This window comes from Hylaeus anthracinus, unplaced genomic scaffold (assembly GCF_026225885.1).
Source record: "Hylaeus anthracinus isolate JK02 unplaced genomic scaffold, UHH_iyHylAnth1.0_haploid 0, whole genome shotgun sequence".
NCBI lineage: Eukaryota > Metazoa > Arthropoda > Insecta > Hymenoptera > Colletidae > Hylaeus > Hylaeus anthracinus.
In genome coordinates this window covers 19,207,311-19,223,875 of record NW_026533254.1, presented here as the reverse complement: position 1 = coordinate 19,223,875, position 16,565 = coordinate 19,207,311, and the positions used below count along the sequence as shown (strand labels likewise).

Here is a 16,565-nt window from a genome sequence, read left to right as displayed (position 1 = left end):
TTCGACCTTTGGTCAGCGCCTCTATCGGGAAAACGTCCAAGTTTGTCCTCGATTAGTTCTTTTTAAAAATGTTAGATGGCGCCATTTACCAGGATAAAGAAGAACTATTTTACGACAAACTTGAGCGTTTTCCTGATAGAGGGCTGACCAAATTCCGAAAATTAGTTTGTTCTTTTCACCGTGCAATGAAAATACCTTTTATTGCCTTTTGAAACTTTCTCTATATAATTCTTGTTTCATGATTAATTTGATGTGCGCGCGTAAATTGGTTACATTATTTGGTACTGTCAATTTTTAATTATGTTGCAATGCAAATATTATTATTGTACATTATAAATGTATATACAATTTATTTTAGTAAGATAACAGTTAAATTGGTTTGACATCAGTGATAAACAATAATAAACATGAATGCAATAGAAGCAGAAACCGTCGGTGATCTTATTCAGAAAATGATTATTTCTATTCGTGGAGAACAAAAACCAGGTAAGATTATATTCTCTTTTTATTTATAATTAAGAATTCGTACTAACCAAGCTGTACATATTACTTATTTATGTTTTATCATAAGGGTGCGGAGTTACCTAGCATAACTATAACATCTAGTTTCCTTATTTACATTAAAATGTTTTATATAGCCCTTGCTTTCAATTTTCTCTTCATTCGCCGATATCCTCTTTATGGATGCTTTAGGTCAGATATTCTAGACCAACAGACTCGTTTAAGTAATGGACAGTGTTTGGTTTATGATTGTAACAATAGATCAGGTAAATTGCATTGTTTAATTTATTTATAATGATTTCAGAAATAATTAGAAAATGGATGCGTTTTTCACTTGGATTACTATCATCATCTCAAGGACTGGAAACTTTACAAGAAGATGAAATTACTGTGGTCAGTCACATAAAGGATAAGTTGTCACCTTGCGATGAAGCACAATTTGATAAATTGTATAACGACTTGAAAGCAGGGGTATGGTACAAATTTTACATGATTTCTGTTTAGTTTTTTGGGAATTATATTGTTTATACCAAATTTTCAGTTATTTACATTTGTTCATCTTTTCTTTAGCTGCTAAAGAATAGAGCACGGATCCTCATTTTTCTGCTGAACATGTATCAGTCAACGGAACAACTAAAGGATAGAATTTTCTTGATTCCTGACTTGAAGCTAGGTCTAAGCCCATCTGTTGCATCTACCAGTGGTAAGCAATATAAAGTATCCAAAAAGGTAGTTTCCAATATTCTTAATTTATATCGTAAGATTTTCTTATCCTTTCTGAAAAATTTGTCTACATATTCCGATTTTTACTTGCTAAATAAATTCATGCAATTGGAAAGTAATATATAATTCTAGTTTATTTAATATACTTTATTTTTATATGTAGGACAGACTTCAGAAACTTATGCACCATCGCAAATTGTATCTGTAAATGTCACAGATAAAAATACAAGAGATTTTTTAACAACCAGTAACAAAATATATGGCGATGAGTATATTTCAGAAGATGTATTGGTTCAGGATCTCATATATTCCTTTCAAGGTATCGAAGGAAAGATACTAAAATTGGACTCCAATTATGGTTTCCAAATAGATCCAATGATTAATATCGACAGGTCACGAAAAAATGCTACTCTGAGATTGAGTGAACTTGGATATTTACATAATATAGTACAAAAAGGATTAGAAAGAATATCAGCTGCTTCGAGTGGTCAGGTAGCTGATAGTTTTGTTGCAGCATTGCATTCAGAGTTATCTGAATATTACAGATTTATAGCTATTATTCAAGAAGATGTAAACAGGTATTGAATGAAATTTAATATGCAGATACATAATGTTTGTATCGATAACACCTCATTGTATATAATAATGTATTTAAATATGTAATAGAGCTCAATCTCAATCTGGATTATATAGAGTTACTCTATCCCATTTGCACCTTTGGGCATATGAGCCTTTAGATACTTTAAAATGGTTAGCAAATATAGTGAGAGCATGTCAAGGACAAATAGGTGGTGCTCTCGTTTCTGCTGTATATGAATTTAGCAACCATGGTGATGCCAGTGTGAAAAAGTTAGTCAAAAGGATCTTGGAAAATGTTTGTGATCCTTTATATAATATGTTGATAAGGTGGATTGCTGATGGTGAATTAGATGATCCATACAGAGAATTTTTTATTGAAACCTGTGCTGATATTACTGGAGATAGAATGTGGCATGAAAAATATCAAGTTCGCAACAATATGCTCCCATCATTTATTACACACATACAAGCTAAAAAAATTTTGGGAACGGGTAAAAGTATTAATTTTTTACGTGAAGTATGCAAAGATTTTACTCCATGGCAAGGAAAACATACAGAAATGTTTAAGAATTTTAGCGAGGAATATAAAGGTAAATAAAATACCTTCAATTATTACGATAATTACCTAAAAAATATGTTTTCCTTTTTAAGTTGAAATATATACCTAATGCTTTCCATAACTTTTATATCTTTTTCCAGTTGATGTTCTGTTCGACATGGATCCCGATGGTCGACTACAAACAATGATGGATGCAGCGTTTAAAGAAACTTCAACTAGAGTAGTTGAAATATTAATGAAACAATACCACTTCATGGATCATTTACATGCAATCAAAGGTTATTTGTTACTAGGGCAAGGGCATTTTATTCAACATTTAATGCATTTATTAGAGTAAGCGGCATTATTTATATAGATTTCTATATTAAATATTAATTATTAATTATTAAATATTAATTATTATTAAAATATGCGACTATATTGAATTATTCTAACGTGTATACATCTGTTTGTTTTTTAGACCAGAATTAGATAAACCTGCCAGTTCTTTATATCCACATAATATATCATCTATTCTGGAAACAGGGATAAGAGCGACCAGTTCGAAAATAGATGATTTAGATGTATATAGACGACTAGACGTAAGGTTATTGGCACCTTCGGAGAATGAGAAAGGATGGGATGTTTTTATCCTTGATTATAATGTAGATGGCCCCATTGGAACGGTGCGTGCAAACAAATTTACTCTTTGAAAAATATTCATTAATACAATAGATTTTCTTTATAACCGTTAACCATTTCAAATAATCAGATTTTAGAACCGTGTCGACAAATATATCAAACTATATTTTTTGCTTTATGGAGAGCAAAAAGGATGGAATCTATATTGTCTGCGATTTGGAAACGACAAATAACCTCGGCGAAGATGTTTCGTAAAATGCCAGAAGTATTACCGATCCAGACTCACATACATTTAATCACAAGCAGTATGGTTCACTTGGTTCACCAAATGCAGTATTTCTTCTTATTTGAAGTAAGATTAACACTAGGCTTATTATAATATAAAGTACAGTGTTCATGAAGTGAGGCATAAAGAGTGAATTAATATAAAATATTTTAAGGTAATTGAGTGTTCTTGGGATGCATTTGCAAAGCAGTTGGGACAAGCAGCCTCATTGGATGATATAATTACGGCGCATACTTACTTCATAGACACAGTAAGGCGTGGTACTTTACTCGACGAGAAATCCCAAGTAAGTATTGCGCTTTTGTAATATTGAATACAAAATAAGTATCTAACAAATAAAGAATCTACTGTGAATAATTTCTAAATTTGAAATGAAATTACTAGGGATAAAAAGTAATTGTTTCCAATCAAGTAATTTATATAAGTAAACATACTAATGTACATACTAATAGAAGGAATATTTTGCAGGAGTTAATGGACCACTTGCGTTCAGTATATGGTCCAATCTTAGATTTGCTGAATCTCGAAGAAACGTTTCTTACGATGGCCACACAAGAATATGAGGCGAGAATGAAGGACGGCGCCTCGTTAGATCCTGCAAATATTAACAATGCAGCAGTTACTAAACGTCAAAGTGCTTTTTTAAAATATCTAAACACATTTTCTATTCAACTCAGATTACTTTCAAGGACATATCAGGTAATTTTTATGTTATAAAAACGTTTCAAGTCTTCTTACTTTCAAATTGAAAAAGAAAATATGTTAATTAAAGATAATGAAGAGAAATTTTATCATATAAACCTTTTACAGGATAGAGTGAAGAAGTTTCTTATAATGCTTGCATCTGCTGAAGATGTCTCTTTACAATTACTAAGTGTACGGTTAGACTTCAACGAATATTATAAAAGTAAAGATAGCCGCCTTGTTGTGCCGCTAACATATTTACACCGTAGGCAAAGCGATCAAATTTTTCTTAGTTATAAGTAACAAATGCCAACAAAATTTTGATTAATAATTCTAATCAAGTTAGGTAACAATGCGCATAACAACTCCAGCCATAATTGATAATTAAACGTGATAAATGTATTATTTTGTATTAATATTCTAAATAATTATTTATTTTTTTTCATTTCTCTATGTACACATGACTGATTAATAAAAAGCCTATAAATTGTAATTATTTTCCACGAGTCAAGTTATGAAAATTACTTTTTTACTTAAATTTTATCAAGACGTTTTGACATATCTACTTATAAAACAAAAAAGAAGCAAAGCACCCTATATATACTTCATGAATGTGGCATATACTTATGACTTATTTGATTTCACGCGCAGAAAGTATTTTCCTGTTATATTTTTGCTTTTATATGATTGATTTAATTGGTCTCGAAATTCTGCTTCCAATCTTGCATAAGTACCACCTATTCCAAACAGTATTAATTATAATAAATGCAGTACGTACACTAAAATATTGATTTATAAAGTAATGAGTATAAAGTAATACCACATAATTGGTTCTTTTTCCGATTGTGTTTATTTGACGATTTCATTGATATAAAGGAATCTGCAGACACTATTTTTATTAGTATTGCTATCATCTGTGAAGCTGTTTTTTCTTCAAATTCTCTTTGATTATCTTGATTATGTCTTATTTTTAAGTTGCTACTCCAAGATCGACCATTATATCTGAAAAAAGATCAATTTTCTGTCAGTAATTACGAGATACTTAATGACGATGAACTCAGCTGATAATCAATACTTCCACGTGGTTTGATTTCTTAATTTTTTCTTAATCTTATTTTTTGATCTTAAAGTAGACCATGCATGTGATTCTTCGCTATTATATGATTCGTCAATACTATCTTCATCGATTGTAACATCATCTTCTTCATCGCTATCTGTGACTGAGGATGCAAATGATGAAGTATCAGTAACAGAAATTTGATGAATTTTTTGTAATGATTTCTGTAAATCTTGTATTTGAGATGATCGTCGAAATCTTAGCCCGCTCCATAGTTTTCCTAAATATTGGATATAAAAAATAAATATTGGAAATAAAAAAATTTTCACAAAATATAATTAAAATTTTACATTACAAATCCACACCTAAAAGTCCGAATTTTGGACGTTGTAACGTAAGATCTATACCGACCCACCACATTATGTCCTTATACACTAATTTTCCCAATTGAGTTGATGTATCACATGCTACTAATCTAGTAATTCTTTCTGGAAAAAATAATTGTGGTGGATCCGTTGCTATTATTTCTCTATGTATTGTGAAGATGTTTAATATACACATATCCTTTTGCGCTTTAATGTCTGGAATATGTTCCTAATAAAAAGTAAAAATAATATGCAACAAAATTGGACATCCTATATGTCCTATATAGATTTTCTATATATATTACGTATAATTAATAGTTTAATATGTAAAACTAATATTACCACCTTGAATAACTTACTCTGTATCTACAGCCTTCACGATTTGGTAATACTTCAAATCTGTATGCTCGTTGACTACAACATGGATATCTGCCTAAAGGAAATGGCATAGATCTTTGCTGTTCATTAATAAAAAACTGTGGATGTTCTGCATGACAACAGCACCAATCAATTTGATTGATTGAAAAATATATATTACACTGTGTACAAAACAAATAATGACAGTCACCCCATAATCTCCAATATACTTTACGCCAAGAACGCAACTCTGTTCGAAGAGTAATGATATAATCATCTAAACTCCATGATAAATCTCTAAATAACATATGACTTATTAGAATGATAAATATTACCACGTTAAATCGGAACATCATTATTTTACCTTATATGTTTACTGCGAATATATCCATGACTATCGATTACCATTGCACTCGAAATACATGGTACATAATTAGAGACCGATTGAATGATACTTTTCCCACATTTGCTGCATTTAAATAACGTAGCTAGAGAACTGTAATGGCCTTTTCTATTATCCGGCATTACTTCAGCAAGCGACATTATCAATTTACAGAAGAGTTTACTTTGGATTTTATCTTTTTTGTCTTTTAATGCTTCAACATCTTCATTGGTAAATCGCTCTACTAATCTATGAAAAATTATTGTATATAAAATTATTTATATTGGATACGATAAAATATGTGGCATTTATTTTTCTATGTATTATGAATACTGTTTCAATGATAAGAGTACAAAAACTTTTCATTGCTTAATAACTATTTAATTTATATGTTCACATCAGCCTCATACGTTGATTTACCAAGGAAGCTTTAATACAAATATGTCAAAAGTAAAATACCTTGTAAGAAGATTATCATCTAAACAAGTTAAAATTGTTGATGTTTTTAATATATCTGACATATTATCGTGACAATATTGCAGGCAATTCTCCAAAAGTGGTTCCATTTGTAAAAAAGACGCAGATACCATTATTGGAATAACATTACTAGGCTCCAAAGTTGGCCACTCGGGTTTTTTTATAATATCCTTTTTCACCCATCTCATTAACCAATCAAAAATGACAATATCACAGTGAACTGATATATCTATATCTTCTAATTTTTGACCTGCTGTTAAATCAGCAAAGTAACGCATTTTTTTAATAAGCAGCTTTTGAGGGCAATAGAAATTTTTTTTTATATTTTTTTCTTCATCGCAAACATGAATTTCCACTTCATTTCTGTGTAGACATAGAACAAATTATTAATAATTCTATAAACAATCATTATTAACTTTAATTTTAATTATATTAATATTAACTATTTAAGCACTTACTCTATTGTTTTTTTATTTGTTTTATTTTTATCTTTCTCTTTGTGCATTACATTTGTAATTGATGTTTCAATATTGTTACTTAACGAATTACATTTTTTTAATTCAGTGTTTGTAATAGACTTTTTGATAATTGGCTGCGATATCGTAGACTTTGGAATCAGATATGGTAACACAGAATCCAATAAACCTTCATGTAATATATCACTTAAATTTGTCTTTATTAACGTTATTAAAAGATTTTCTACTTTATCTATGGATCTTGCAACTTTTGTATCATATATACTTTCTGCAATTTCATTATATTTCTCAACATCAGCTAATGTATTTTGCTCATAACTATGTATTTGTTCATTTGGGATCAACACATTTGAAATTTCAATAGGATGCATACAATTTTTAACATTATTGTCAAATGTTTCACATAATATTTTCTCTTCAGTATCGGTACTTATATTTTTGTCTATAATACTACTCTCAACAAGTACTTCATCACTTATGTTATGGTTCTGTGATTCAAAACATATATTAATTTTTGCTAACTTATTCCAATCAAGTTTTTTGTCTGTTGTTAACATTGTAGTTAAACTTTCACAATTATCGCCAACTTGATATGCAACTTTCATGAATTCAAAAAACATTCCAACTGTTAACTTTGGATGATTGTTATCTCGAAGTTTTTGAAGTATATCTGACAAGTCTAAAGCATATATTCTCTATTATTTCATTTAATCTAATTGTGCTATTTTAAAGAAACTCAAAATTTATAAACATCGATACTTTCCTTTAAATAAAGTATATGACATTAAAGAGACATAAATAAACATTACATAAATGCTACTATAAGAATAAGACATAAAAGCATAAAAGGTAAGAAATATGGGAGTGCAATATCAAAAGTTGTTATTTTTGGGAGTAGAATATATCAATTGATTTACATATACCTTTGGCAGTTGTTGAATCTAATGCTCCCAATAATTTATGTATATTTGTTTTAAATGAAATATCATTAATTTTATTTAATTCCATTTTACTCAACAAATAAAGGTATTTATTATGCTGGATCTAAATAAATAGAGATAAATCTACAACATTTACTTGTCATACATGTATACCATACCTCAGAGGTAAATTATGTTAAGTTCAAATTTTTTAAATTTAATATTTTAAATAGAAATTAGATATATAACGTTAATTAACTTAACATTTTTTACTCAACTTTCAAAAATTTGTACTTAACATAGTTTGCTTCTAAATTATAACTATATTAATTGATATTAATGTAAAGGTTTACGTTTGTTGCTTGGAAATGAGATGAACACATTCATACTATTGATAAAACAATTGCATTCTTTTACAAATTGATTCACCCTGAAAATTAATATCTTCAACTGGTACAGTGAATAATCAACAAGTAATATATACATTTCCATAAATTAAAATTATTGCAGTGTATTCATTACTGTAATAAAATATTTCACATTTCATAATATATAATGCTATTGATCCCATTCTTAGCTCATAAGACTTTGATAGAGTGCGCTAGTAAGCACAGAATGTAACAATGTATTAAAAAAATATTTAGAAAAAAAATAGAATAAACAGGGGAAAATGTACAAAAGATTTCACAGGTGAATAAGCAGCAGAGTAATCAAAATTTTCTGTAAAGAAATAGCTGAAAAACCATAATACTAAAGGGACCAATCACCAGATTGAACAATAAAAATTACAAGAACAAAAGTACAAATTAGATCAAAGAAAACATAATTATTGTAATATTATAAGAAAATAGTATTTAAGTATAAGGAATAAGTATACAAAAATCACTAAGACCAACTTTATTAAGTGGTTTGCATTGTTAAATAAAAGATTGCATGTGTAAAATCAATGTAGTATATTTCAATTTTAACTATCTGTTCTAAATCATATGAATAATATAATATAATAATTTAATTTTTTATTTTATGTCATTAAGTGGAACATAATAATGTAAAATTATTAATAATTTTATTCCATATGACACTATAATACAAGTTCAACTAGTTTATTTGTATATTATATGTTATTCTGTAACAGCATAAGAATTTTTCTCATCGGAACTTGCTAAGGACTTTTTTTAACTTCATCTTTGGATACAACCTTGCTGCAATCTTTGGGCTTTCGTTGTGATCTCACTGATGAATTCAAATCTTCTTGACAATTTGCATAAGCCATACCTAGTCCAAAACCAGCACCAGTTAAAATGGGCCATTGTCTTCCTATAAATGTACATTAACAGTTAATTTGATTAGACTTGTTTGAAAACCCTATCATTTTCTATACAGTAAAACTTCGACTTAACTTAACCTTCAAAAATATTAGTGTCATTAATTCACTGATTTAAACATAAATCAATTAAACATATGATCATATAAATTACGAGATTTTATCAACATTAAAAAATTACATGCACTTTCTAGATCAGTATAGATAATATAATTAAATCTTACGTTTGAAGAAAAATAGAGAGAATACACCACCAAGGAAAACTCCACCTCCTAAAATAATACCGTTGTATTAGCAACAAAAAAAACATTAAATATCTTTTCAAATGTAAGTAACGATTATAAATATTCAAAGACATTTACCGAATTTAAAAAGAGCATCTGTGAAACATCGATCCCATTTTTGTCCAATTTCGTCTTCCGACCAAGTAGTACCAGCCATGTTTTGTGTATTAAAGTTCATATATAGATCTGTGCTGGTGTTATGTCATACATGAGATTGTGACCATCTTACAGACAATTATTGTAACATCGATTATTTACGAAAATAATCTGAAAGAAGTTTGTTGAATCATTGGCCTTTCGATAATATTCATGTGTGCGTGCGTGTGTATGTGTGTGTGTGTATTAATATTTAAATATAAATGTTTGCTAACAGCCAACGCAATTTTACGCTCCCATTTTGTTCAAATAAGTGACGCTGGGTGCGCCAGTGGGTGCACTCAGAAGGCTACCGCTACCAGGTTTCGTCCACTAAACGGTGCTAAACGGCCATTCGGGCACACAACAGCACCCAATCCACCCAATCCCAATCTGGTGGTAACCAGTGGCAACCAGTGACAAGCAGAACCCTAGGCTTCGAATAAATCTCAAGTTTGCTGATATGTTTGTCTTGTTTCCTCTTTCTAACATTTTTCAAAGAAAGAAACGAGACAAACACATTGACAAACTTCAGATTTATTCGAAACCTAGGGTTTTCAATTTCTCCACGTTCAATTTCAAATTTTAGTTCTTTCCCACTCCGTCCTAGTCAAAACAAAACTCAAATACAGAAAGTATTAATAACGATACACTATTCTATTATAAAATTCTTAAATTATTATTTGATTATGATTTTTAGCAAAAAAAAAAATGAGTAATTGATACAATTACAGTTGCAATTAGTTTTTCAAGTAGTATTTTATCCAACGTAGTAGTTGTGAAATCGAGCACGTGGTAATTTCGAGATGACGACCGAAATGACAACAAAATTGGTTATGGTTCATAAAACTAAATCAAATTAAATCGAAATAGGCTGATATGATTCATATTTAATCAAAGGACAATCAAGTGAAGTTTTGTTTAAAATCCTCCATTAAATAAATTCTGAAACTGAAAAACTGTTTGGTATATTCAGTTCTTTTAATTATAATGATAAAACACCTTCATATTATCTAAAACAGATAATTAAATTTACGAACAAATTCCGTTTTAAGATATTCGTTATATAATGTGGTTCGTGAATATTTTGCATTTCTGAACTTATAAAATACACATCTATATATATGTACTTATGTACGTATTGTATGCATTAATAGCGATTTTAAGGGGTTAACAACATGTATATATGTACAATATTTAATAATTTCTATTGTACGTTTTATTACAATATATGTATTTACATATACGTTACGTCGTAATAACTTGTTAACTTTAATTACAAAAATAATGAGTTACAATTATAGTGACTACCTACACATTTGTCAATATACATATTTTATAGATATAGATAATTAATTCTATCTATCAGCAACTTGAAGAAATATTTTATGAATGATGATATTCACTGTAGCAAATGTTTATAAATCGAGAGTTGCCTGGATTGAAAAGTGACAATAATTATTGAAATATTTTATATATTTCTGTAAATTACATTTATTCTTGAAGTGTCATCACAAGAAGTATACTGGCCATATTCCAGATATCATCCTTTTTTATATTTACTAATTCTGATAACTTTAAGGCGATAATTTTAGCTGTTTCATTGTCCACACGTGCGAAGAATGTTCCGCAAAGAACTACCGAAGCTCCCAAAAATAATGTATTGGATTCCAACGTTATAAGGTACCTCTTTTCTTGATCGGTTGTCGCAGTATGCCCTTGTACTAAACATTGTAAATTAGAGTACAGTTTTTCCCGCTATAAACATATTTCTGCTTTATTAACCATGTAACAACATTATATCCAAAGTATATATTGAATAGTTCATACCTGTAAATAAACTGAATCCAACAAACTTGTAGTTAGATCTTGCATGTTTGGCATATTCATAAGACCTGTTGCAGCTAAAAGAATTTCTATACAATTCAATGGTGTACAAAATGGCATTCTAAATCCTACCATTTTAAATACTTTAAATTCTGATAAGAAAATTATACTTTTTGTATACTCTGATTTTTTGTCGATCCATCGTAAAATGTTAAGTACCTATATTAAAGTAAAATATTGAATAGTATTATTTATATATTTAGAGAAAAAATTGTATACATATGTACTTGCGATATTCCTAAACTTGTCGAGTGCGAGTCCATTTTACTAGCTAATTGCAAACATGACATGAGGTACAATTTTGATTGACTGGATATCTTCTTACAAACTTTTGACCAAGAATTTTCTGTTTGCTCAGTAGTTTCATCTTTGTACACTTCCCAAAAATAATTGCACATAAATTTGTCGTACAGATGAATGGCAATATATTTAGTATCTGGTCCCAAATCAAGGTGTTTTGTTATTTTAAAAATTGCACTAATAATTGGAGCTGGTATGGCTATAAACATAATTCGATATACAGAAATATTGTTAAAATGAAACTATTAATATTTAATTTATGTATATTAACAATTACCTACAAATGGCATGTAAAATTCATCATTGCCTTTAACAAGTTTTTCCTGTTCTTTCATAACTGCTTGAAGACCATCCAACCAGTCTTCCAGTAATGGTTCTATATAAAGTAGAGATTTGTTTCAAAATGAAAGTTTAGGTTCACTTTTTTCATACTACTGTATTTATTATACGTTTATAATCTTCCGAAAATATCGTCATGGTAATTACCAATATAAGCAGTATCCAAATCCATTTTTTTCTCAAATTAAATTTTCGATACCATTAATATAAATTTTCGTAATGAAATTGTTACTAAATATTATTTACCTTTCAAACAGTACACATGCTTTTAGACAAAGCTGATTGGATAGAATTTGTGTCATGTGACGCACTCTATAATCTATCAAAGATATTTTGTGGGTATTTCAAAATACTTGAATACAAAAGAAAAATTTCGTTTAATATGTAATTATAAAAATTGTAATACGGATGGAAAATGAAACACAATTTATAAATCGTGAAATTAACGAAAAAATTTTATTTTTCAAAAATTATTCATGTACGTTTGTATTTACATTGAAATTATCGATCGATGGATCTTATTCCACGTTCATGCCCTCTTCTTGATGCGGTGACTGTGTTAACAATAAAGGTTCATATGTCCACTTTGGAAAGACTCGTTTATACAAATTCATTAAAACTGTGTCTTGTGACTTTAATTGACCATTAAATACACATTTCATATGACCGTGCGTACCTACGGATAAAGGTAATAGTAGCGAATGTGTAGTTATTTTACTTAACAAAACGTGAAATAATTTGAAACAATAATTTACCTAATGGTTCTTTTATATGACCTCTACGACCGTATTTTGTTCGTAGTTGAACCGGCTTAAACCAATTTATGTCCTCTCGGTGAAAGAACATAAATCTTATAACTGCTGATCGTTTATTTACTTTGTATATATGACCACTGAGAACTACCCTTTTTACAATTATTCTATCTGGATTTGCAGACAAAACACTACCGGTTGCAATCAATTCCTATAAAATTCCATACATTTCAATACGTTTTTAAGTTAGAAGCAATTTACGATAATTTACAGCTGTATTTTTCTTACCAATGATCCGTTCAATCTTTCAAGATAGCATAAAACTGGGCAAGGTGGAAAAATAATTGGCGCGTACATACTTGCGACAATTGTACTCTCCGGTTGAAAATATCGTTCATACTGGAAAACAAATTCTACTTTCAGCGATAGAAGTAATGCAGAATATTTATAACGTGTTTAAATATAACCTTGTGTTTATTTCCATTTGTATGTTGACTAAATACTGGACACGCAGTGAATCTTCTGAATCCACATTGAAATATTAATCGTTCCTTAGATTTGATTGGTTGCGGACTAATATTGGTATGTTTTAGTACCAAATTTAAAACGGACATCTTGTGCTCATTCGGAAGTAAAGCAAATACAATTAACGGGCGATTTTCCAATGTACAAAATGTAGTGAAAAGATCTCGCCTAACATTTGTAACATAAATCGTGATATACCAACCAGGCTGCAGCAAAAAAATACATATATTTATTTTAAGTATTCTATGTAGATAATACTATGTTTAATGAGGTCAATGATAAATACTATAAATAAAAATATACCATAGCTCCTTCAATATTTTGAGATTCTTTAAATATACGTTTACGCGTTCGATCAAAGTTCTGAAATTGAAATATCCGAGCATAATCGATTGGAAGATTTTCTTTTGGATCCCACGAACTTGTCCTAAATGATTCCAATCCACGATATTTTTGGAACCTCACTTTAGCTGAGATATCTTGAGGCGTATCCACTTCGTCAGGAAATTGAGCATCCAATTTTGCTACTATATTTGAAGTACAGATCAAGTTATATGACTAACCAAAACCGTAATGAAATAAAAAATGATTTCTATTGATTTGACAAACGTACATTTTAATTTCTCCATGGCTGTTTTTTCTTCTATTATATCAATATCTTGGTCGTACCGTTGTTCATCGGGAGCTGCTTCTGAGACAGTAATTGTTTCATATTCTTCATCTTCTTCTGCTTCTGCTTCACTGTCCACTTGAGATTTTGCTTCGTCCACAGACATCTTGTCTTCTGATTCATCATCCGAGTATCCATTGCTTAATTCCTCTAAAACATAACATACATACGTTATGCATACGAATCCATAAATCTGATTGCCAAAAGTAAGAAATACCTCCATCTTCGTCAGGGATCCAAGCTGCTTGGTATTCAGAAGTTCCTTTTGGAACTTTCTTTAAAATTTTTTTCTTCTGAGCAGCTACCGCTTGGGCCAATTCTTCTTCTGTAGGCCAAGTTTGTTCAGCATCCATAGGATCAGGTATATTTTCGCTTTCAAGAGATTCCTAGAAAAATAAATTCACTATGTTTAATTTTAGAAGTTACATGATAACAATGTTTTCTATTCATACTTGTTTCTCTGGATTTGCACGTTCAAGAACCCTGGTGGATGGTTCATCGTCCATTGCATCGCAATGTTTTCTTTGTTTCTTTTCTATTGGATATGGATCTTCGGGAGCATCAATTTGAGACATTTGAAAATCTCCAAATCCAGGTATATGTATTAAACCATTGACTGATAGCGGCACTTCTCTAAGGTATCCTGAGACCATAAGAGTTCCAAGTTCCGTACAGTCCTATAAAATATTGAAATTCTTTGTGATTTCTTACCACCATAAAAAGTGTTTACTACAGTACTTACTTTATTACATTTAAATTTTACTTCCTCGGCTAACAGATGAGCTCTCTTATTTTTGTAAGATATGGTTCTTTGTTTTTGAGATCCGACTCGTCTTAAAATATTTAAAGCATCGGTAGGTGTATCCAACTGACAAATTTTCTCTTCAGGAAGCCACCTAGAAACTGCTGACTGTACACGGTTTTTGTAATCTTGACGTTTCTGTAATTTCATTCATATAAAACAACGCAAATCACGTTTGCGAGGAGTAATATCAAAATAAATTTCAGTATGATACCTTCACATGAAGATTTTCAACATTCGTAAGTGTTACTACAGGAGTAGCCAAGCCTTGAGCTACACATGCCATAATGACTGTCTTGCCCCATTCATCAAGAATTTCGTCTCTTTGACTATTATCACTGTGATTTATAGCAGAAATAACGAACACGATAGATGTAGCTACTTTTGCTGCATCTAATGTGGCAAACAAGTTGCCAATTGGTGGTACCACAATTGAGAAGCGTTGCTTGAATCTAGGAACGCTAATGTAAACAATTTAGTAGAGAATTATTCATATTTTAATTAATGCAATTTAAGTAATTATGTACTTTATCAATGTTACCATTGATTTCAACAGCTTTGAAGTATGTCAGAGGGGCTAGATTGCTAACCGAAGCAAATAATATTTACTACAATTTTTTATTCTAATAAAGGCAATAAAACAGAACTCTTAATACAGGACAATAATTCGTGTAGTTAAAATATTGGTCAAATATTATTAAAATTAATATTTAACAAAGAAATTTTTCTATTCTATTGTGAATGTTTTATTTTAAAAGTGAATAACAATTATTTTCTACCTCAAAAAGCTCAGTGATCACCTTCGATACACTAAAAAAATCATTAAATAATTGATAAAGTACATAATTATCATAATTCACAGTATATATGCTACCTTATATGCGTTGTACCACATTGGCTGTTAGCAATATTTATAGTTTCATCTATTTTTGTTAATCTCGATAACACATTTTGAATGTCTACATCCTCTTGTAACGGAACAACGCAAATAAGAATAGGTGCAGATTGAGATCCGCCAAGATTTCTTTTCTGTTGCAATACATCTTCTCTCTTCTTTTTCCTAATTTGAGAAGACTGATGCCTTCGTGCCTCCTTGCCAAGAATTCTGTGTATACGTTTTGACACAACTTTTACCCCAACTTTTCCTACATATCAAGGAAATCAAATATACGAAAAGGTAAAAAACAGTAAATAAATTTAATTACAAAATTAAATGACAGGTTAAATTGTACATACCTTTGACATCGCTACTTATCGAGCCTTTACTACGATGTCTACCGGTTTTGTGTTGCTTGTTTATTTGTTTAAATCCGCCAGCTCGATGCACTTCTTGCTTGTCTATTCCCATTTTTGTTCAAGTATTAGAATAGTTTATTAAAACAATAACATTACAATATCCCACGTGTATCGTTCAAGAGATATTTTCTCATTTTTTCAGAGCATTGTAGATTGTAGGAATATTTGGGTCAATATCAAATTTCCCTATACATATTTTTGATTTTATACAATTGATTCAATTTTTGACTTGAAAATATATACAGTATATTTGAACATATCGTA

The 16,565-nt window shown here is 29.8% G+C and overlaps 5 protein-coding genes across 6 annotated transcripts; 1 reads left to right on the top strand and 4 right to left on the bottom strand.

Annotated features, from left to right (window-relative positions):
- Window positions 1-247: 247 nt before the first annotated feature.
- On the top strand, window positions 248-4,447 carry LOC128894682 (gamma-tubulin complex component 3 homolog). Of its 2 annotated transcripts, XM_054156608.1 has the most exons (12): window positions 265-281; window positions 359-486; window positions 806-972; window positions 1,072-1,204; window positions 1,388-1,802; window positions 1,891-2,393; window positions 2,503-2,695; window positions 2,823-3,027; window positions 3,114-3,335; window positions 3,424-3,555; window positions 3,738-3,968; window positions 4,080-4,447. In XM_054156608.1, exons 2-12 carry the CDS (start codon window positions 408-410, stop codon window positions 4,254-4,256), a joined length of 2,457 nt encoding a protein of 818 aa, XP_054012583.1. In that variant the 5' UTR covers window positions 265-281; window positions 359-407; the 3' UTR covers window positions 4,257-4,447. The 2 variants fall into 2 exon arrangements, with proteins under 2 accessions (XP_054012576.1, XP_054012583.1); XM_054156601.1 differs by having other exon boundaries at window positions 248-486.
- LOC128894675 (SANT and BTB domain regulator of class switch recombination) lies at window positions 3,730-8,830 on the bottom strand. The gene is made up of 11 exons (XM_054156590.1): window positions 8,341-8,830; window positions 7,991-8,111; window positions 7,050-7,746; window positions 6,574-6,954; window positions 6,097-6,363; window positions 5,735-6,029; window positions 5,376-5,604; window positions 5,035-5,290; window positions 4,774-4,955; window positions 4,578-4,690; window positions 3,730-3,864 (listed from the first exon to the last, which is right to left on the bottom strand). Exons 1-10 carry the CDS (start codon window positions 8,368-8,370, stop codon window positions 4,578-4,580), a joined length of 2,571 nt encoding a protein of 856 aa, XP_054012565.1. The 5' UTR covers window positions 8,371-8,830; the 3' UTR covers window positions 3,730-3,864.
- Window positions 8,831-8,923: 93 nt separating this feature from the next.
- On the bottom strand, window positions 8,924-10,121 carry LOC128894733 (MICOS complex subunit Mic10-like). The gene is made up of 4 exons (XM_054156689.1): window positions 9,967-10,121; window positions 9,674-9,862; window positions 9,536-9,583; window positions 8,924-9,304 (listed from the first exon to the last, which is right to left on the bottom strand). The coding sequence occupies exons 2-4, from the start codon at window positions 9,771-9,773 to the stop codon at window positions 9,150-9,152; spliced, it is 303 nt and encodes a 100-aa protein (XP_054012664.1). The 5' UTR covers window positions 9,774-9,862; window positions 9,967-10,121; the 3' UTR covers window positions 8,924-9,149.
- Window positions 10,122-11,095: 974 nt separating this feature from the next.
- On the bottom strand, window positions 11,096-12,544 carry LOC128894725 (uncharacterized). Its single transcript, XM_054156677.1, has 5 exons — window positions 12,404-12,544; window positions 12,195-12,293; window positions 11,845-12,116; window positions 11,561-11,776; window positions 11,096-11,488 (listed from the first exon to the last, which is right to left on the bottom strand). The coding sequence occupies exons 1-5, from the start codon at window positions 12,426-12,428 to the stop codon at window positions 11,225-11,227; spliced, it is 876 nt and encodes a 291-aa protein (XP_054012652.1). The 5' UTR covers window positions 12,429-12,544; the 3' UTR covers window positions 11,096-11,224.
- A 138-nt stretch (window positions 12,545-12,682) lies between these two features.
- LOC128894698 (pre-rRNA-processing protein TSR1 homolog) lies at window positions 12,683-16,548 on the bottom strand. The gene is made up of 12 exons (XM_054156621.1): window positions 16,242-16,548; window positions 15,880-16,150; window positions 15,220-15,466; window positions 14,946-15,143; window positions 14,656-14,880; window positions 14,421-14,589; window positions 14,147-14,353; window positions 13,837-14,060; window positions 13,476-13,739; window positions 13,297-13,407; window positions 13,012-13,219; window positions 12,683-12,932 (listed from the first exon to the last, which is right to left on the bottom strand). The coding sequence occupies exons 1-12, from the start codon at window positions 16,351-16,353 to the stop codon at window positions 12,775-12,777; spliced, it is 2,394 nt and encodes a 797-aa protein (XP_054012596.1). The 5' UTR covers window positions 16,354-16,548; the 3' UTR covers window positions 12,683-12,774.
- Between the last annotated feature and the right edge of the window lie 17 nt (window positions 16,549-16,565).